Raw genomic sequence first — 23,069 nt, 5'->3', positions numbered from 1 at the left:
TCGGGCTACTCCGAGCGAAAAGCAGCTAGAACGCGGGATGGAGAAAATGCGTTAAATAAAATTGGTGGGGTGGGTTATCTTTAACAACTCTGTTTTTCATTGCAAGTAACAGCAGGCGGTCGAGCTTTGCTGTCAGTTGTCCGGGAAAATAGGCCACAATCCTGGTGTTCAGGTCCTCTGCAAAGGTTTTTGAGAAGAAATAGTGAGAGGTCGTCTAGTACTGTGTTTCAAGAGGGATTGGACCACATAGGGATCCATCAGAACTCTGGCATCCTGACATATCAAATATCATGACATTCCCAAATTTAGCTCATTTGCTTTTTTGTAGATGGTCAGACATATAAAAACCTTTTCTGGATGAATCAAATTATTGATGGCTTTCTTATTGTGCCACAATTTTAATGTTTTTTTTTTAAGAGTTCATTGAATGACGGTTCTGTTTCCTCCCTCAGGAATGTTCCGTTGGAGTCATGTCTCGGTAAAAACCAACATAGATGACTCACGGTACGCACGGGACACTGTGGCGTTGATACGCAGCAAGTCCATTTTCTGCTGCAGCGACCTCACATTGTTGAAGGTCGTGGAGGGCAAGGGGGGCGGCTGCCTGCCTGTCCGTCGCACAGGCTGTCGGATTGCCCCTCTTCTTCCCCTCCTCCGAATCCCTCTCCTCGCAGCTCCTGGAATAACGTTGTCGGGCGGGTCAGGGGGTGGCCAGACACCTGCCGATCAGAGAGCCAACAGTGCCTCTCTGGTGTGCTTGAGTGGCAGGTTATTTCCAACGCGTGTGGGGAATATTTGGCACGGCGACAGAAGTCCGGTGACGACAGTATAAAGTAGCGGAAGCGGTGCAAGGGATGCCATCACGTACCAACACTGACTCCCAAAGCTCATCAAAAAGTGTACCAAGCTAGATGCGTACAAGTCAAGAGAGATACACCCAATATACCCACGCGTCCAAAATATTAGCATCCCTGGTGAAGGTAACAATGGCTGCACACTTACTGGGGGTGGGCGGCCCTCCCGACCCGCTCACGTTCATCTGCCAGTGGTTAAAAGCGCAGCACACCACGGCGTATTCCCCGGGCTCCAGCATCACATCGCAGCCAACAAATTTCTTCACCGCTCGCTTGCTGTGCGCCAACAGGCGGCCCAGGGTCAGCTTGTTGCTGCTCCCGAAGGAGGCCCGGAACACCATGATGCACAAATCCAGAAGGTGACTGTCGGCCGTGTCTGAGCGCCTGGCGGAGGAACACGTCAAAGAAGAGGTGAGCTTAAAGGCCCACTGTCATGAAATGCATGATTTTTAGTATGTTATTAATGAAAAACCGTCAGGCAGTATGGACCCAGCCGTTTTTTCACCACAAAACGTGATTTTGACGCATATGGCTTTTTGTAACTCCCGCCATAAAAATCCTTTCGAGGGATTTGTTTTCAACAAGAAGCAGGAAGTGACGTACAAGGCAGTAGTGCACTCGAGCGGTCTCGTCTGTTTGTACTAGTTTTACCTGCTGGATGGTAGCTCGTTGTTCCTTCGTGTTAGCCAAAATGCCGGCTCGAATTGCTCGAACAATTGGGAGGGTGGATTCGCTTTTCATACTTTTCCAAAAGATCCGGTTTGTCGTGAAAAATGGATTGGACAGGTGCAAAGGACGAGAGCTTCGTGGGTTCCAAATGACAGGTAGGTGTGTATATAGCTACTAAAAAAAAAGCAATCGTTGGGAGGTGGGGGTGTAATCCGTAAGTAGGGGTGCTTCCGTGCAGCAGCCGCTGAAGGACGGCCTCCACAGGCCTTGTGGATCGCCACTGGCCTTGTCGACAAGGCCGAGCCGGCTGCCGGCCTTGTTGACAAGGCTTCGGCTGGGGTGGCTCGTCGCGGCGCCTGGCCGCAGTGGCTCATCTCCGCCGCAGAAGTGGATCGGACAGGGAAGCGGTTTGGCGGGCGGCGTTGTTTTTATCACCGCTGCGCAGAGGTGGATCGGGGTGACGTCACGGGCAGTGGATGCAGCCAATATGGCGACCACTTGGAAGTCGAATGACACTCCCGCAACTTTGCGCATGGACGACGCGCTCTCCGCTCATATTCATTTTTTCATATCGACATTGAAGTCAATAATGTTATATGTATTTTTCATTACAATATCTATTTTAGAATGTTTATAGGGATGACACATGGGCGTTAAGTGAAGATGCCATTAGTTTCTGATGTATACAAGAAAAAACAATCTTTCCCAATTTTGAATTTCAACGAGAACCTGTAAAACAAGCCTTTTGTTTACCTGCTTCCTTCCTGGAAAAGAGCAAACTCCAGCGCCGTCCTTTCCAACAAAGTGAGGGCCATGACAGTGACCGGCCCGCTGGCCTTGCTCGGGAAGCATCCCTGGAGTCGCACCTCCTGCCAGTCCGAGTGGATCTTACAGATATCCACCGAGTCGAAATACCTGTGGGCAAGAGGAGAGAACAGACGGTGTTCTTTAAGTTCATATCAAGGCATCAAGAGCGATTGTGTTGTCTTTCATCACTTTGTCGCCCGCCCCTCCCTTTGGTTCGAGTCCGGGCAGGCGCAGGCTGCAGGTTTCAGTGCAAAGCCGAGATATTACGTGTCTGAGGGAAATCAGGTAAAAAGACAGATGGGGTCCTTTGGGCCAAACACATTTTTCAGGTGGAGTTGTTCAAAGAGGACAGCTGCCTCGGCGCTCCTGGACTTATTGCAACTTCTATTTTTCTCGACAGGAGGCACATGAATAACGTGAATAACGGAGCCAAACACACACTTACTTACACACACATACACTCTCAACATGGCGCAGTGCAGTCCAGCATTACTGCACAGTGCAACCATAATGACGCAGTTCTTTTGTTAAATTAATAGTTATCTCTGACAGTGACAATCATGATTTCTTTACAAAGAAAATAGAAGATTTCTTTTTGGATTTTTTCATACTGTGCATTCCTCGTTTTGGATCTCCTTGTATTGTGGCGCGTGCAAGAAAATGAATGGCTACTAAATTGCTATTTTAAATAGCAGTGAAGCTAAAATTACAACCTTCTCCTACGCATAGCACACCTTTGATTACACAGAATGCAAAAATTCCCCCATTTAATTTCCCCCAGTGTGATGGTACATTTTTATATCAGAGACCCTGCAAATTGAATTCGGAGACATGTTTGAAGATAACTGTTGAAAACGTGCAAAGACTGAAAAGCGTGTAGCATGAGGAATGTTTTTCACCACTTGGGCATCAGACACGAGTCTACCCTCTCCCATTACAGTATATAAAAACTTGAGCACCTTCATTCACAGCAATGGTGAGTTACTTTGTTATTATTAGTTCTTACTAACTAACATTACAATTAGTAATCACTACTATTATTATAAGGATCAACCCTCTCTGCTTTGTGAACCTCAGTTAGTTTAGCTTGCTACCAATGACTACACCCTAAAAATGCCCCTTCTATCGAAAATCTGCTACTGCGGCCACTATAGAGCGCCTCATTGTCAGCCACGAGTGTGCGCACGTCACATAGAGAAGGCGGAAAAGCAATAATTATGCTGGATTTTTGCTCAGGGTTATCATACAGTCAGATTCATGCTTACTCTGTATAATTCATATTGCAAATGAAATTGTTTTTCAAACTACTTCATGGAATATTTATAATGCATGTCATTGAACGATTACAAGACTATTATAAACATCCTCGTTTGACGCATCTGGAATGAGGGCATTTTGTGCGTGTTAACACGACAACAGCAAAAACCGTGTTGCTCAGTTTTTTTTTTTTGTTTTTTTTTTTTGCCAAAACCAGATGGTGAGTCAATTCCACAGAGGCATGAGATTACTGAACGCTCCGTCACATGACGCGTGTCCATCAGGGTGGCCTCAGATGACATTTGGCGAGTCCCCTTTCGCGATTCTCAGCAAACACAAGCTTTGACATTTGAAACTGCCCGTGCCGAGTACACGTCTCCCTCAGATGAACTGTCCCCAGCTGGAAATTCATGCATTTTACATCTGCGAACAGCTGCACGCCTGGAATCGAGACAAAGTGTGCGTTTGGCAGCCGCGCGGCCACCGGGGCTCACATTTGATAAGCATCAAAATATCAACGCGGCCGTTGCGTTGCTGAGTGCGGTGATTGACTGCGGTGCAGAGAGCAAACACCACAGCGTGAGACCACGATAACTCCAAAGCTGACAGAATATCCTGTTATGAAATGGTAGTCGGTGAGCTGTGACGACCTGGGGGCCACTAGGGGGTGAAGATGGAAGTCAAAAGTGATTGAAGGCTAGTTTGAGGCAGCGTGGCTCTTACTTGATGAAGTCAGTGTACTCCATCCAAAATACGCCCTCGCTGCTCCCGTGCGCCATCAGCTCGTGACGCAGATGCTGCGGCCAGTCGGTCCACTCGTCCGACCAGCTGCCGTTCCACGAGAATCGACCCCATGGGTTACGGAGTCGCAACAACCTGGAAGCGGGAAGCGCAAGGTGATGAGAAGGGGAGTCAAGGAGAGAAGCCGCAGGAGAGAAGGGCTGGAACCACCAGCGAGTTGAGTGACTGTGAATTCATTATTTCTAATTAAATAAAAAAAAAATTGCTGTGCTTTGAAGCACTCTTTTGCAATAATTTTACATTTTAATTTTAGGAAAAAAAAACATGAAAATAATAACAACCCAATTTAACTTTACCAAGCATATATGCAGCCCTGAAAAAAAAATGTTTGCCCCGTGGCATCAGAAAATGTGTATTTGTGTGCCTCTCAAGAAACAGCCTGTCTTTTGCAGTAATTCTAAAAGTGGGGTATGACAAAGAATCACTGAATTTAATACAAATAACATTTAAAAAATTCAATATAATCAAAAGAGGTCTGAATGAAGCGTGCAGGTATGGGCATTCAACCTGTTTAAACATTTTTACAATTTTATTTTTCAAGTACATTATCCATTTTTGTAGTAAATTTCAGTTCTATTTAACAGTACAACCATTTGCACTCATAAAACAACTTATTTAAGAACTGTGTTTTTAAATTAACTTGTTCCTGTCCTATCATTACAAACATACCCAAAATATTTCACCACAAAAATTTTTGTTACAAAAATTTGCACACACAACAAACATTTGATGGATAAATGGATTTTCTACAGCTGAAAATTGGAGAAAAAAAAAATATGTTCAGCCCTGTTGGAGCGAGGTTTGTGTTTTTTGGGGGCTTTTTTTGTGGGCTCACACTGTTAGTCATGTGGATGATTGATGATTTTATCTACCCATTTCCATCCTTACTATCAAAAAAAAAAAAAAAAAAAAAAAAAGCCTCCAAAATATAATGGAAAAACCACACTGGATGGCTTCCACTCTCCCAAGAACCTGCCCGACGAGCAGCTGCTCCAAAATCTGCTTTTCATGTCCTCTGGCTTTGCGCAAAAAAAGGGGGCTCGGTGCCATTTTGGATCAAGCGCTGCCACTCCACTTGCTTTATGGCAGGAAATTAAAGTGTGTGGCTCTTGAGAAAATTACATCTAAGACTACTCTCGACTTACTCTCACAGGTAGAAGAACCATCCATTGTGTGTTGTCACTCTCATGCCCCACCGCACCCCTCACCATAACCCGATCAAAGAGACCACACTGCAGTAAAGGTGCACCTGCTCTCTATTTGTATCCAGCCCTACCTACCTTTATAGATGGAGAGCACATTCACAAAAAAAACCTGTTTGATCCTTTTTAAAACAAGAAAAAAAAACAATGATAAATAATTAACATCTAATATAATGTGAATACAGGCCAACGTCAGATTAAAAACTTCTTAATGCCAAAAAAACAGCAAAATTTCAAGACTTGTACAATGCTTTAGTAAAACCCGTTGTATGAATCATTTGTTTTTTTTGTTTTTTTTTAAACTTTACATTAATACACATTAATGAGAGGTGCATCCAAAGAGAATGTGTGCACTCGCAAAAAGGGGGAGAATTCATAAATGCATTTTACAAGTGCAGAGGCACTTCAACTTGAAGCAACCTTTTGTTCGTGAGATGACAAAGCCGACTTCAAGGACCAGAAAGTACGCAACCCCTAAAAGCCGCATCGCAGATTCCGCCTTTTAAAACGGTAACGACGCTCGATTGTGCGAGTTCATAAGTGCGGCGTTTCAACTGTATTAGGGTGCAAAAATACCACTTCACACTGCGGCAGGTAAACATTGTTGATATATTAAGACAAATATGGGTGGAGGTGCACTTAATGAAAAGGCCGATGAGTGTATGCTAATTGACTCCATTAAAATCATTCACTGCCGGTTGTTTGAAAATCTGAGTGTTGCAAGCAGTTTTGAGAATTGTGACCGACCTTATATTGTGTTCTGTGACATGAACACCGAATCTACTAAAAGTAAGAGTAGTCTCTTCTTTCCCCTGAAAAAAAAGACCATATGTTGCTTTTTCCATTTTTATTCATCAGCAGAACTTAGGTTATTTCCACTCTGCCTAATTTTCATCTTTTACTCAAAAGATGCGCAGATATCAAAACCATAGCAATAGAATGTCGCCATCTATAGGGATTTGCTAGTCAATACAGTGGTTTAGAAGTCTAAATTTCATAGAAAAGCAGAATGAGAACCTCTTCAGTTGAATAACGTATTTGACAAATATATACGTCGGTGGGAGTTGGATTCCAGCTGAGGAATGTAAACATCCACGGCAGTGCGTGTAAGGATGGGGATACAGGCATTGTGATTTGACCGAATTAAAAAAAGACTGAAAAATAGCCAGGGGATCTGGGGATGCAGGTACCAAGAAATTAAAAATTCAAAATACAAATTCAACTAATTACTACATTGAATTCAGATTTGCACCATGGCATGCGAGCGTGCTTTCATAGCGTGTATATCGTATCCACTCAAAAACGTTTTAATTTCTTGTTTTAGTAAATGATCGAAACGCATGAATTTGACAAAAAAATTATTAACGTCATGTGTCGTTATCAGTAAATAAGTATAAGCAATTGCTTCTGAACTCTCACCTCGTTATTGTGGTGGTCGATCGATTTTGTGAATGAAGTCGCTTAACAATGTGGTAACTTCCTTCTTTCCAACTGCATCGACGATTTCTCCTTCCATCCAATCCCATCGGAACTTATTTTTGACATATATATCAATTTCTTTCACTCGAGAGGCGTCTTTCCTCTTGAGCACCGCCATCGTGTTCACTTGAAAATGGCCCCATGATCTGCCTCGTATACAACAAGCGCTTTCATTGGTCAGGAGGAACACATTTGACCAATCAACAGACGTGTATCTAATCTTCCACCTCGCTTGCAAAAGTTGTCCTGGAATATGAACGACTGTGGATTCTGGCAGGGGTTACGGTTGGAATATTGAAGATAAACGAAGAATATATATATTTTTTTAATCGATGCAATTTAAAAAGACAGAATTCCGCCTACAGACGGGAAAAATCACATCTGTTTTACACAAAAGATGCGCCGATCAACACCAAAACGATGGAATGCCGCCATCTATAGCGATCTGCGAGTCAATAGAGTGGTTTAAATTTAATAAAAAAAGCACAATTAGAACCTCTTCCATGACCACATGTTGAACAAAGTATTTGACGAATATAGTTACATTCCAGCTGAGGAATGTAAACATCCACGCCACTGCATGAGTATTATTATAAACACTTCAAAGTGTTGATTTGGTACCTGTATCCTTGGACATCTCGTACATCCAATATGGAGTAGGCATGGCGCGGTCGCAGACCCAGAGACTCGTAGACGGCATCATCCACCTTCATGTTGCCTCCCCCGCATGAGGCGCCCATCAAAAACCTACAGGAGGACACCTGTCAGATTTCACTGTGTCTTGGCAAACACAGGGTACTCATCTGTATCGTCAGGGAGAAAAAAAACGGAGAAGAAAAAAAAAATGTGGGCCCATAAATCGGCTAGCAAAACTACTCCTCCACTTTGTTGATGAGCCCCATCCGTTTGGCCAACACCGTGCGCTCTCATGACAGGCCCGGCTGGTCCGCTTTGATTTATTAAAACATACTGCAGCTTGTCTGACAGATGGGCGCCAGGCTGGCTGCAGATCACTGAGCCACTTTGGAGCTCCACTAGTTTGTCTGGTGTTGCTATGAAAGCGCAAATATCAAAGTGGTAATAAGAGGAGCGCTCACATTAATGATATAACGTACGCAGATTGGAAAACAACCAAACTCAATGTGTGTTCACCGTATAACATGGAGAGTTTACTCCCACACAACGATAAAAAGAAATGTATTTAAAATTCGGGTCAAATCATCCAACTCTTGATAGTTCTATACCAATGGGCTTCTTACCCAGCTTCCTTGGAACTGAGCATCTTGGCCCAGATCAGGTCCGTATCAATAGGCTCCTCCCGCGGGTTGGTGGAGCTGACCTGCAGCATTAGCGAATCGCACGGAGCCCCGGTCAGCGTGGCCAAACCCTCAATGGCGCGCCCTGCCTGCAAGGCAAAGTAGGAGCCGTGGAGCTTGGCCAGGGCCTTCTCGATGAGGGCCACCCACAGCTGCTTCCTCTGTGCCTGGGATGACCACAAACAAAGTGTCACATTTCACATTTGGACAGTCCTGGGAAGCGGCGCAGAACATTTGTAAGAGGATGCTGCGGTTGCGCTGTTGGTCTGGGGTGATGTTTGCATTCCCCTTTGTCTCTTTCATTTTCTCATCAATGGTGAAAAGTTATAGAGTACACTACATATACTTTGATACTGTGTTTAAGTGGATTTTCCAGGTACCAGTTGAGTACCGTATTTTCCACAATATAAGGCGCACCACATTATAAGGCGCACCATCAATGACTGACCTATTTGAAAACTTTTTTTCCAAATATAAGGCACACCACACTATGAGGCACATAGAATAGACGCTATAGTAGAGGCTGGGGTTACGTTATGCATCTATTAGATGGGCTGCGCTAAAGGCTCAATATTGATCCATATATAAGGCGCACCTGATTATAAGGCGCACTGTCAGCTTTTGAGAAAATTACAATTGGGTGCGCCTTATAGTGTGAAAAATATGGTATATTATAATTATAAAATTTGGTTTTCTTCCTTTTTTGGAACGGCTCACTTTATACGACAGTCTGCATCTGCTCTGTCGTGGTACTTTTGTCCTTAAAGCTCGTTTTCAACGTTTGGCGAGAAAGAAAGGTACACAAGCTTTTAACACCAGACAGCAGTTCCGCGAGGACGCAAAAGCAAAGTGAGATGTGATCACATTTTGTCGACGTGGACAATAGTCGGGGCAAGATCAAAGTTACTCAAGTCTGCAAAGTCTGATATATAGCATGACCAAACACCTCAAGAGTGACAGGTTAGCAAATGTGACACATTTAAACGAGTTACTTTCAAGTCGAAGTCGAACAACCGGGGATGAATTATTCAGTGACAAGCAAGCTTGGGCCCACTAGTTCCAATAGACGAGGTAATTAACCAACAGCGTTGTTTGGAGACGGCGCAGTCGAGAACTCAGCCAGCGATTACGCGGAAGCGCTGAGTCATACATTTACAGAGATATGCATAGAAATAGTGAGCTAAATGTATTGTTCTATATGGAAGAACTCAAATATATATATATATATATATATATATATATATATATATATATATATATATATATATATATATACACATACACACAGTACATACACAATTGTTTTAGCCTGTCGATTTATGGTTAATATGTATGTAAATTTCAGGCATTCAAAATTTCTCTCTAATGTAAAATAACACAGATGGCAAAGGTATATGTTATCATTAGCTAATTTAGACTTCTATTGTTAGTTTATACACAACCTTAGCAAAGCTCTGGGAACGCGGTTTTAAAACTAGAAAACGTGTGCGCAGAGAATCCCCCCCGCGGTGACAAATCAGCACCGCAGGCACTGTATAATAATTGACAGGGGGGAAAAAATGATTTCAGTCTCTAGTTTTCTACATTTAATGATGGAAAGGAGTTGAATCAGTACTTCTACTTTTAGCAGTGTTTATTTTAAGTATTTAAGTATTTGGACTTCTGAGGGTGTGAGTACTTTTGTTATCACTGCGTCTAACTGAAATTGTAAGATACATCCATGATGTGTTATCTGTAAAAGATGCATAATGCTCTACTTAATACTTTCCCTACTTTCTTTTGAGGTTATCTTTCCTAGAAGATAATGTATGTTTGATTAAAAAAAAAAAAAAAAGATACATAAGTTACTGTGTGATTGATTCGCAGCAGATCCATAAACAAGCGTCTCGCTGAAGCCTAGCAAGCGGAGAAAACCATTAATGTTACAAATGATGAATGTGACATAGAGTGCTATGGTACATTAAGAGTCACATTCATGATTGGCTGACTTCGGGGGTCACAATCTGGCGCAAGTAAGACTATAAAAAGCCCGTCAGAAGGTGAAAGCCCCGCCTCCATCCTTCCATCTTTAATAGCCTGCGCGCGCTTGCAAAGGACAAAACACCAGAGCAGAAATATCAACTCAATGCCTCAAAGTCTTTTCCTCGCAACCTTTTGGAAAGAGTTCATCTATATATTGACTGATATGAGATTATTTGTGCAGACTATCCACATTCCACGGTACATTCCCTGTGTGCGGACTAACCTGGGAGAAGAGGAGGAAGCCGTAGTCGTCACACGGCAGCATGTCATCCACCAGCACTGTCGTCCACGTCCCGTCCTTGCACAAGCGAACTTGGTAGGCTCCCTCGGTGCAAATCGTCCTTGTGATCATCACCCTCTCCACCAGCTCGGGACGCTCGGCCAGCACAGCCAGAGCGCTTAAGAACCTGGAGAAAGACAGGAGGCGGAAAAGGGAGATTTCCGTTTCTTTATCTGGTATTATGAGTGCCGGGGCCTCAGTTGTGGCTGTACAAGCTTGCGGATGAATGTGCTTGTTTCCATTTGTTCAATAAACCAATTGAACATGCACCTGCGGTTTTGCTGATACCTCGCGTTGGCGGTTGGAGACATGCTGTTGTGGCATTAGTGCTGCTTTGCAGTAGACACACTGAACTTGTTTTTTTTTATGAAATGATGCCAAATTTTGGACATTTTCTGCCTTTTATGCACTAAGTAGTTCTTCATGGCTCACCGCAATAGGACAATCTTATTTCTCCATGGAGTGCCGCATCAGTGTGCAGTTAAGTACTTTGTGTGTGAAAATGGTCACAGCGATGCTTCGACTTTATTTTGTAATTGAATTATTTTAGTTATTTGATTGATTCAGCAATATTGCGTTTCAATACAAAGAACGCAGTGCTTTGTTACCACGCAGCTTTCACATTAGAATTCTTCTCGACAAGAACTAGTATCCCACTTTCGTGAGTTGGCGAGCAGACTTGAATGAGAAGCAGTTCAGTTTTTCACATTGCGATTATTGGAAATGATACAAAATAAAATACCAACAGAATCATGCATGCTGCATAAAAAAATTATACCAATTAAAAAAATATTTCACCATCCATAATTACCACGAAGGCGGCTTAGATTACAGCTGTTATCAACCAAAGCGGTTGGCACACCTCGACTCCCCTCCGATTGGTTGGCTCGTGGAAGCTCGGTTGTTTGGTGGTTTATTAGGACAATTGTGTATTTGTATGTGTGTGTGTGTGTGAGGAAGAATTTGGGTTACATCCTGTTGAGAGTGAGAGGATTTGGCTCTAGGGAGGGTTATTTTTGATAAGCTGCGTGCGCCGCTGAGGAAAGTTGGAAAGGACAACTTTGCGAGGAACCTGACTTGGTTGTCTATGTGTGCGTTTGTGGACGCGCACATATCTAGACACCCCAAAGGACACAAAACAAGGACTGAAATTTAAAAGAGATGTCCATACTTTTGTGAATTACATTCCTGTCAGGTACATTTGTACATCTTTGCACCATGATCTCGCTTTCATTTTTTTCCCCTCTTTCTTTCCCGACATCTTATTTGCTCTTTGTTATCATTTCACCAACCCTATCTGCTGCATCGGCAAGCCTGAATTCAGTGCTTGAGAAATGTCGCGCAAAGACAAACAAGACAATCGACTATAGTCTCTTTTGTCTTTTACGCTTCATTGAACCAAGCAGAATTTATTACCTCTCTCGTGCTGCCTAAAGACTTAACTTGCCTGCAGCTGTGATAAATTGCACATTTACATAAATAAGGGGAGTAAAACCCCAATTATTATTTGATATTATCCCTTTAAAAGATGTTCCATTATACATCACAAATGAAGTTTTTTTGTTTGAGGAAGGATCACTTATTTTGGTAGCTAACATGGGAACGTGAACTCAATTACAGTCTTTGGTTCTTTTAACTCGGATTATTATGCACAGTGAACATAGCGGCAATCATGGCCTCCCTACACAAGTTCAATTGCAAAGCCCGAGGTGTGTCCTATTTCCTCATGATGCATTCTGACAGCTCACCAGCAGTTTCCCAGCAGCCCTTGGAGGATGTCAGAGGGTCGTGGCGTGCGGAAAACGGACCACTTGACGCCTCGGTCTTTGAAGTTGCTGCATTTGATCTCGTGGGGGCGGAGCCACTTTTTGATTCGCTGCTGGACGCTGTCGCCCTCCGGGAAGCCGACCGATCGAGGGCCCGGGGGGAAGCTGTCGTCCACAAAGTTGACCGTGTTCTAATTGAGGGTAACAAAAGACACGATAGAGGTTGGAGAGGGAAAAGAAGACAAGGATATGGGTGAGACAACCAGACAAGTTTGCGTTTTACATAAATTGTAATCCAGTGAACCTCTATTAATGGCAAGGGGATATTTTTCCACACCTGAAATAGAAAAAAATGTACCAAAATTTCGGCCTATAAGATGCGACTTTTTTCACACACTTTCAACCCTGCAGTTTATGCGGTGATGCGGCTAATCTGTGCATTTTTTTTTGGCGGCCACAAGGGGGAACTTGAGCGGAAAAGGTAAGCGTGAGACCGAATATATATGCAGAGGAAGTGACTATTACCGCTCTGGCCTTGCTAGCGCTGCGCTAGTGTGTTATTGCTGTGTCGCAGTGATTTTTACCAGTATGTTTTTTTTTTTTTTAACCGACCCTGTTTGCGCAGCGGCGGCGCCAGTGTTAGCATTAGTGCGGCGGCGCGAGTGTTAAACTCTCTGTGTACCGTCTTTCTTTGTAAACATCTCATGTTTCAATGTGAGCACTTGCAGCTTTTACACGGCTGCGGCGTATGTATGCACCAAATGGTATTTCCTTTCCAAAGATACTGGGTGAGGCTTATAACCAGGTGTACTCTGTAGGCCGGGAATTATGGTATATGAACATAAAAAAATACCAGCATGAAATGTATAGAAGAGATTATGTGTCCTCGTACATGTGCGTTAGATATGTTCCTTTACGAGTAGGACAGCATTTCACACCGCCAAGCTGGGTGGTGGTCGGTTGGTTGGCTCAATTTGCTCGGTGTGCATGTGAGTGTCCGAGTGTGAGCTGTGGCTGACAGCAGCATAACTTTATACCTCCACAAGTGACGCCTACATAGTCTTCACACATTTTCATGTACATGTATATAATGTATTTTGAAACAAACCTCTAAATTCACCCAAGAGGGTCTTTCATGAAAAGGAGGTTAGCATGACGTCAATCAAATACATAGAAGGAGACCAATGTGGAACCTTGTACCACACATGAGGCAAGACCCGAACGTGAAAAACTGACAAAGAACCTTTTCAACACATTCCCAGCAGAGAAAGACAGACCTTCAAACAAGAAACAGAATATTAAAGATGCCCTGAATGAAGCTCCATCTTTACTGCTCACATAGCCTCACTACACAGCTACACAAAAAGAACACGATAGCCAATCCGACACCCTATCTGCTCATCTAAAACCCTTTTGTACAGCAACACACGCCGCTCCGGTTTCCCATTTGTGGTGCTAGAAGTGAACTTGACCAGCCGGGTTGCCAGACAGGCAGGGGACGTAATGCAGGCGCCCTGCTGGTCGCTCCCGGTGTAGCAAATTGATTGCTCGCCAGCTCATAATTCAATTCTGTTGCCTTGATGCCGCATTAGTGACCAGACGAGAGTCACCACCTCGCCACCATCCAAGGTCACAATGTTACATGCCGAGTGCACAGTTCACCGGTTTACGCACTACGCCTTGAACTAGATTTGACGTTTTCTGGACATAAGTTATAGGTGCCAATGTGGATTTACTAGCACAGTCTGGGGGAAAACACTTAAGCCCTTGACTTCAAAATAAGTGCATGAAGAGAAGGGAAAAATAAGGTCAATCTTTTCCAGCGCTGACCTCTGTTACACACAAGATCCATGAGTACCCTAAAAGCTATTCGATTAAATAATGTGGTTGCTATAATGTGGTAAGCTCAAATGAAACTTAATTATCTTTTGAATAACAATGACTCTCTGGTGAGAAAGCAATAGGTCTATTCAATAAAAAATGATGGAAACAAGCCCAATTTTTCGCCCCTGACTGTACTGGTACAATTACAAACACAGTTTGTGCCGGATCCAAATAAAACCGTGGCCTGTGTTCTGCACATAAAATAGCTTGGCAACCGACTATAATTCCAAGAGACAATCACCTTTCCTCCATTCTATTGTTGAGTTAAAAATCTGAATTGATTTGCTAAAAGGGTTTCACTTTACAGTGACTCAGTCTAAGGTGTTGTGATGTCTACATAGAGCGCTTTCCTGTTTCCATAACAGTGGACACGTGCCAGCGTGCAAAACGTTGCTCGCTCCCACCCCGACAGCTCTTAGCCGACGCAAAACTGGCAGGCGTACAACGCTGGTTTTTTTTCTAGGTGGCTCTAAGCTTTTAGTCAAATATCATAGGTGGCGAAGACAACCTGTTTATCTCCAGAAACATGCCAACAAGAACGCAGAGACAGAGATTTCACGGAATCACACTTATTTAGCGCAAAACAAAAAGGAGCGCTTAACACCCTGGCGAAAAGCATCAGTTCCGTGGGGAGAGAACAGCTGCTAACTGCGAGCAGTCACAACAACCAACACATGCATATAATCAAGGTTTTTCCGCAAATTTGCCGACATACTGTTGGAGACAAAGAGTAACGTAGGAGGGGAAACTGATTCAACTACAAAAACAACGGTTATATTGGCGTGTAATAAGGTTGAAGAAGCGATGCAGTATCACCTTAACATTGTTTTTGACAATAGCAGAGGACTTGTCTGAACAGAGCTTATGTATCATAAGAGCCAATAATTCTTTCCAGGGTTTGCTGCAGTGCTTGCCAAAAGTTGTGTTATCGACTAAAATTATTATAAACTCAAATAACATGAGTTCCGTTTGAGTTACACACTTAAATGTGGTACCTTGGCTTCTTTCCCTTCAGACAAACAATATACAACCACTGTGGCTTCAATAATTTAGACCACTGGTATCAAATTAATGGCAATTAATGAATAATCAGTGGCATTTCCTTGTTTTCAATGTTTTAAAACCAGTGATTAGGTGATTATACATTTATAAACGTTATTAGTCATAATATCCCTCTGTGGAAAACCTTAACTATGATGTGGCCCGTGCCTAAAATGTGTCGGCACCGTTGAATTGCACTAAATCCCTGAGGGGGAGCCTTGAGGAAAAGAAAGAAATGAAGAAAAACTCGGGAAAAATAAAAAACTAATTGTTGGTAACAAGACTAAACAACTACATCCATAAAGCCGTAATTGCACTGATGTTGATCAAATGCCCGTGTGCCTTTTATTATTTCCACTGCATGTTTTGGGGCTCGCTAAGTGGTGAAGTATTCAGAGGAATAGACCTTAAACAGAACAGCTCCAGATGATGCCGTTAGCGATTACATTCACCATAGGGAAGCGGATCATTTCTGCCCTGCACTCAAGCGCTGCGGCTAAAAATAGGCCTGCTCGCCAGTTGCCTTAGCATGTTGGCGCACACGCAGTCAGCCGTGAAAACATTGTGACATTGGGACAGGTTGAGCATGAGGATTGATGTGAAGTGGTTCGAGAGGGAGGTGAAAGATCACTTTAATGTCAGTCTAGAATTAGGGAAAGATGTGAGGGAAAAGAGTACCAGTGCTCTCAGACAGCTTCCCCAACCAGGAACGAAGCAATTAATAATATCCAGTAAAACTCATCACATGCTACTGTGGTGAGAGGAAGTGAGCATCAATCCAAAGACTAAAGACCTATTTCTAAATGAAATAAACATTTGAGCAAGGATAGCATTTTTTAAACAGTTCTGCCATGTTGTACATTAGCAGTCTTGAGCGTGTTACCAAATAGTGGCCAAAAAAGAATCCAACACGAAAATTGAAAGTAAAGGCAATACTAAATATGTCTTAAATGATTTTGAGAATGTGAGACTGTGCCCTAGCTAGAAATACATTTATGCAAGTCAAGGGATATTTTGTTGCAGAACAGCAGAGGTCTTTGGTAAAAATGGTAAAGACCGTGAATTCTCCAAAGCTAGGAATTGAAAAGAATTGAACATTGATGAGGTATCAAAGCAATACAAGAGTAATTACCGTGAAACCTTTTGACTACTAAAGATGTAATAGCCCATGACTAGTGAGTGTGTGTGATGTTTTTTTTTCTTACCTCTCTGCAGAAGCTGACAATGTTTTCCCAGAGCTCTTTGGCTTCACCCTCATCGTTCCGCCGACGGGCCTCGACATGCATGCTCTCCCGCCTCTTAAGGGGCTTGATCACCTTCCGAAGGGTGAGGTACTGCTGGGGTGTGTGGCATGCCGCACAGTTCTTGGCCTTGATGTCATTGAGCAGCGTACACGCTGGGCAACTCCACTGCCCAGGTCTCTCCTGAAGGGTGGATGAGATGGATGAAGAAGAGGAAGAACTAGAAGAGGCCACAGCCGAAGATGAGGAAGAAAAACCTCTGCCCTGTTTCCTTGATTTATGACCCGTGGAGGATGAAGAAGAGGTGGGCGTGCAGGAGCATACTGTGCCAGGCCCAGAGAGGACCAGGCCACAGTGTGCACAGCAGCGAGGAAGGGGCGCTTGCTGCTCCTGAAAGCCGTGCAGCTTGGACGACCCACAGGCAGAGCACTTTGGAGCGCCTGTGGGATTGCGCAGGGTGCACTTGGAGCAGGCCCATGTGCTGAAGTCTGGGCTAGAAGGGCTAGCCGGGGTGAACCGCACCATCTCGCAACCTAAATCTATTAGGTCGGCACCGGCCCGTGATGATCGGCAGGTTTCACATTTAGACGAGCCACCTGGGTTAACCATACAGCAGCCTGGGCACTTCCAGGTGGGGACTCCTGTGGAAGTGTGGTGGGCAGCCTGGGGAGTCTTTTGAGGGTCTTCTTCTTCTAAGATACTGAGGCGCTTATTGGGGTATGGGGGCTCCTGGGGTTGGGCATGTTTGGGTTTGCCAGGTCGCTGGGGGGCAGGTTGGGGAAGCACACTCGAACTTGAAGGAGAGGTGGGACTCGGAGTGTTAGTACCTTGGTTTGGTGGTCGCCCAGTTGGGGGCACCTCTCTCCTACTTCGTGGCACAGGATTGTTTTGGAGGGAGGAAAAAGGAGTAAATGCTGAAGAGGGCACATGAGGAGGTTCTTGGGGTTCACAGGGAGGAGCTGGGGGTGATTCATCAGTTAGGTCAATGATCAAAGGGGGAGACACTGCTGAGGCCACAGGAAATCCGAGTACAGGAGTGCGAATCTCTGGTACCACCAGTGCCTCAGGGGGGATTTTGGGTAATGACAGTTTCCTGGGTCCACCACAAGCTGAGCATGACAATGCGACCGGTGTATTGTGAAGCGTGCAGCGAGGGCATGCCCACCCCGACTGCTGCTGCTCCAGGCCGCCCACTTCCCCGTTGCTCTCTGACCGTCTCAACATGTCCTCCTTTACGGGAACCTGACCTTGGGGTTCTGAAAGCACTGTGGGTGTGACGGTAGCCGTAGGGGGTTCTGGAGTAGGAGCAGGGGGGAGACCGTTTGAGGTGGCAGCTATGGTTGTGACGGCAGGTGCAGGGGTGGTGGAGGATGGTCCGAAACCGCAGACGGAGCAGGCTCTTGATCCCTGAGGGTTGTTGAGGGTACAGCGGGGGCAAGCCCAGCGGTGCTCCTCGCTACTGCTCAGGCGAAGGATCTGATTAAGGTCAGGCTTCTGGCGAGGCGCCTCACAGATCGAACAGCGAGGTGCGCCACCGACATTTAAGAAGGTGCAGCGTCCGCATGACCACTCACTGCCACGCACTGCAGCTGCCATGGACCCAGGAGAGTGGGAGTGGCTGTAAAAGACAAAGCAGAGTAAGAACAAATACTAGTCATCTTCAATTACCTTATAACATTTGATATTATTATGCGAAAAGTCCGATGAAAATGTTTTGGGTACTTTGTTATCCATAGGGTACAATGACTTGTGGCTACCCTTAAACACGCAGCATCGGCACCCTTCCTGACACTAACTTGGAAACACCCCCTGTACTATTTTGGTCCTGGAAAGGGTACAACAGCTATTAAAGAGTCCAATAATAATTTTATGGGAAATGCTAGAGTAGCTTCTTCCTTGAGGGACAGAAATTGACTCCTGTACCCTTATTTGCTAGAGCATATTGAGCAATATTGAGGGCAGGTTTCGGGAGCAAGTATGAGGAAATGAAAGCTTGAGATGGAGAGGACAAGAGTGAATGGTAAGATAAACTATCAAGAGAGGGAACACTTGCTTCCAGTGAGATAAAGGTGATTATCTAAAGGAAGAGCGGGGGAAAAAAAAAACATTTGAGACCACACGAGGATGGGACCAAGACAAAATGAGAAAGGAAAAATGGAGTGTGAGAGCGAAAGATTGCCTCGCTCAGGGGAGCAAAAATTAAATCTCTTTCCAGAGGGCACGGAGGGCAGTAAATCCATACACAATGGCTGTATGATTAGAGCCAAGAAATGCAGCAGCGAGAGCTGGAGATGGAGGAGTGCAACGGTCTCACAATAATAGAGGTAAAATTGTGGCTTCTTAACCACAGACATTTTGCAAACTAGACAGACTCAAACAATTCTCCATCAGATTATTCTAAAACCGCTCTCCTACTGACCTTTAATACATGTATGCAAGTTTCAGAGGAGCTATGGATGTGCACTTGTGGACTTAAAAGTCACTGTCACTCAACTTGCTCATGTGTGAACACTAACAGAAACAATGCATTGTGGGTATGATGGGGTAGTGAGGGAGTACTGCTAAGAGCTAGAGCAATCTTCTGTTCATCACTTTGGTCCTGAGGGTAGAGGTTTTGTCAGTAGTATGACAACAAGAGGCCATCATGTTCAGTTCTTTATTTTATTGGGTGATTATAAGCGAGGTTTTCTTAGAGCTACGATTTTAATCATTGTAAAATATTATCAAGTAAATATGAAGTATTGGTGCATCTACAAGAGCTGAAACCATCTAAAACAAGGTATTAGTTCAAAAGATGCCTGTCGAAAATGCATGACACAAAACAGAAGAGCTGCCTCCGAGAAATCAATTCATTTTCATCTCAAAAGGAAGAGGCATTTCTTCAAGGACAACATATTGTGTAATCAGAGGACCGCTCGTTTGAGAGTTAAAACTACAAAGGCCGTCTCTCAACAGACCAGGTTTATTCCATCACTTACTGAATAATGACTGCCTCATTCCATGGTAAAGTTGTCACGGAGGAGCTACTTGATAAACCAGCCGCACATGGCGACAAGACCACCAACCCCAATGGAAACACCCGCCAGAGACAGAAATAGGACTCAACTCCTAGAATTTAAAACTTGAATAAAGCCTTTTGGATAAAAAGAGAAATGACTTTTGTCCAACTGCCTCAAAAAGTTATTTATTAAAGTTACTAGGTACTAAGTTGCAGAGAAGAATGGGAGGGTGGCCTTGAGAAGGGGTGTACGGTGTTTATTCTTCTGGGACGATGAAAGCACTTCCCTGGAGAAAAGCAAGAATATCGGTCTTCCAACGTTCACGATGTAAAAGCAAACACAAACAACAACAAAAAGAAAATATACTCTTTGCTTTGCTTCAACTTTCATTCAATAATTCTTCAAGAAGATTATGGTAATTGTTTGCTTTTGTGGTTATAATTAGATTACAATGGAAAATCGATTATGGGCGAATACGCCAATGCGTCCATTACAAAGCTACCCAAGATGCTTGCAGCAAAATGTTGCCCTCATCTAACCGCGGCTGTTCAAGGTTAGAATTGATGACATGCAAAGCTCTCCAAAGGATCGTCTTCTTGTCTGTCTGTCTACAAGGACCTGCAACAGCCATGACAACAACGAGCATCAGTGCCTCATGTTTGATGACAGCTCCTTCCCCGTGGCCATTTCCATAACTGTCAGGCCATTTCATCTACAGCGCGAGAGCAAAGTCGTAGTGTCAGCCACGTGGCAACTTTGTCAAATCAATTGATTTGGTTGGCGCCGGAGCTAAGGGAAGGCAAATTTATCATCTGTCTGCAGCAGGGCGTCAGAGCTCAAAGGACTTTTACAATGAGCTGATCACCCTCTTGAGGATTTTTCAAACATCACACTTAATTACCTCATTATTTTCTGCACTAAGTGTACGCTGATAAGGGACACGTAACTTAATAAAATGTCACAATCCTGGCCTTCGATTAAAAGAAACGCACAAGTCTGGCTGGTGATCCCAGGACGGTATTTAAAAAAAGATGCTCTTTGCGTTCAGTGTTCTTCTCACTCATAAGCGTGTGCGCGCCAACACACGAACCCGTGCTCGCACCTTTTCTCCTTGGCCCTGTTCAGTCAAGCTGCTCTAAAAGTGCCCACTTCAGCGCCTCAGTTGCTCGGTGTCGCAGACCCGGGCAGACAGCCAACAGCTTACAGTGGAGCAAAAGCGTGAGAGACGGAGAACTTCAACTTCAGAATAATGATCTTTTCGGAATGAGGATTTCGGTGCAAAGTACCCAGTCTGAATAAATCATCGGGCCATCAACGACCCTTGCATAAATGTTCACCGGGTGTAGGGCAATCTTGTATCCTCGGTTGACTGTTACAAAAAGTGCAACCTCCAAAGCTCGGGACCAAAGTTGAACACGAGTTAAGTGTTCACAGCTCTGTCCAGACTGCAAATAGATGGAAGACATTGGGAGATGCATCATGGGTAAGCGAGGCTGGCCGCTAAGGCTGCTAATTGTGTGTATGCCAGTCTACTGCTGGCTGCTTGGATTCACTTTGCATACTGAACTCTACTGCGAGATCAAGTGAGCCGAGTCTCGCCAGCTTCTCCCCGCCTCACTGCGAGACATTTGGCCTTTGTGCGACAGTCATTAGCACTGCCTTTCCAAGCTTGGCCCAGGGCCCGGGGGGCCTGGGGGGAAAAGTCTGGCCTGCTCCTTGAAGAAGCTTTTTACTTTATTAATCCAACACAAAATCGAGCACCATCCTGGAAATTGATCCCTCAAAGTGTGCACGTATCAACACCACCACAAACTCACACTTAAGTGTTGAACGAGTTGCTGGAGGAAAGTAACACGACAATGACTTTTGAACACTCACATTACGAGGAAATTATAATTCATTATCTAAAAACACCAAGAATTAGCAACAACCTTCGAGGAACGCTGACATTTTCCAGACCTGTGAATCAGACATTAGTTTGAACTCGCATGTAGTTTGCATGAGTCAGCACCTTAGGGACATTACACAACTGACAGCCTGCCATTAGGTGACTCACAATGACAGTCCATCTTGTGACCAGAAGAAACTAGTACAACTCCAATTCTTTTTAAGCAGAACTACATATTTTGTCTTTTATTTTTTCTTTTTTTTTTTGTCTACAAAGCCTGGCATTTATTGGGTACGGGAATCGACTCAACCAAACCGTTTAATCCATTTATGAACATGTGTAGCCACATTACTACAATGATATTATTCCAATTCATTGTCAGGTTCCACATTTATAGTTTAACTTTTTTGCACTTTCATTTCTATTACACCCCTTAAGTTAAATGCTTACAATGATATTTTGTTGGTATGCTGGGGTTGCGGTGCCAATGACACATTGCATTTTACTCAGTAAAACAAAATAGCACCGTGATTGATACATGCGTGTAATAACAACTAGGGATTACTGCTAGGCTATGTGAAGCCAATAACTCCTGCTGGGTTGACATTATCACACGTTTCCACATAAAACACTTTACAAGAACGCGAGGTACTGGTGAGATAAACCCTTTCCGGCAGGGTTTTATTTGAATGCCATGACATAACTTAGTGGATAAGAAGCGAAAATAATTCACGTTGTGAAACTTGTGATGATTAGACCAACAAGCTGAATAAGGAATGTTCGCATTATTCACAAGGAGGAATGAGTTGTCAGGAAACGCTCGGAGCTATCATGTTCTAATAAAAGTTTTTCAAAAGGCAGGAACCCTGATTGGTCCCAAGAACATAGCTTGGCAGCTAAAAGGATTCCTTTTAGAACAGATGATCTCAAGGCCAACTACAATCAGAATTTGTCAAGGTGGACTTGCCGTATTATACAACTCCCTCTGATATACAAGTTTAAACAGTTTCCCGCTCCAAAGTCAAATCAACCTTGCAAGTGAAGGACCTTGTTGACAACCAAAATGTAGTTGATGAGTCAAGGTTAAGAGATTTGAAAATTAACTGGAAATCTTCCCTCAACCAGCTCGGTGTTCTGCCATGAGTGAATAGTCCCTAATCAACGCTGGCAGGATTCCCAAATCAAAACCGAAACTACAGGCAGGGCTGAGCCACGAGTGCTGCTTGCGGGAGGCGATTTTCAGGATCCAAAAGTCAGCTTTGTCCTTTGAAACACTGAAATATTGACATGGGGATAATAATAATACAGTAATAATAATAATATTTAAAAAAAGTGGAAACATCCTGTTAAGACTGAGAGGTACACTCAAAAGACAAGAATACATACGTTTGGAAAGAAATCAGTAATTTAGCTGGATGTTGTACAATACATTTTGCAGTAACTATTTATTTATAAATGTGGCTTAACCCAGCTATGAGATTGTTTGAAAATCCAGTTTCCCTGCTATACAACACAACAAGGATCTGATGCTGTACCAAACAACAACACGATTGTTCAATTCAA

The 23,069-nt window shown here is 43.8% G+C and overlaps 1 protein-coding gene across 3 annotated transcripts in view; it reads right to left on the bottom strand.

Annotated features, from left to right (window-relative positions):
- capn15 (calpain 15) overlaps positions 1-23,069 on the bottom strand; it is a 42,506-nt gene that overhangs the window by 8,100 nt on the left and 11,337 nt on the right. For all 3 annotated transcript variants that reach the window (XM_061810662.1, XM_061810663.1, XM_061810660.1), the window contains 8 exons: positions 16,584-18,237; positions 12,436-12,644; positions 10,631-10,814; positions 8,329-8,552; positions 7,691-7,816; positions 4,311-4,463; positions 2,277-2,438; positions 1,003-1,238 (listed from right to left, as the gene is read on the bottom strand). In XM_061810662.1, the coding sequence (XP_061666646.1) occupies positions 1,003-1,238; positions 2,277-2,438; positions 4,311-4,463; positions 7,691-7,816; positions 8,329-8,552; positions 10,631-10,814; positions 12,436-12,644; positions 16,584-18,215 (2,926 nt within the window). In that variant the 5' untranslated portion in view covers positions 18,216-18,237. The remainder of the gene's footprint in view (positions 1-1,002; positions 1,239-2,276; positions 2,439-4,310; positions 4,464-7,690; positions 7,817-8,328; positions 8,553-10,630; positions 10,815-12,435; positions 12,645-16,583; positions 18,238-23,069) is intronic.

This window comes from Syngnathoides biaculeatus, chromosome 22 (assembly GCF_019802595.1).
Source record: "Syngnathoides biaculeatus isolate LvHL_M chromosome 22, ASM1980259v1, whole genome shotgun sequence".
In the NCBI taxonomy this organism is placed as follows: Eukaryota; Metazoa; Chordata; class Actinopteri; order Syngnathiformes; family Syngnathidae; genus Syngnathoides; species Syngnathoides biaculeatus.
Note: the sequence above shows the minus strand (reverse complement) of the source record. Positions and strands in the feature narration are given on the sequence as shown.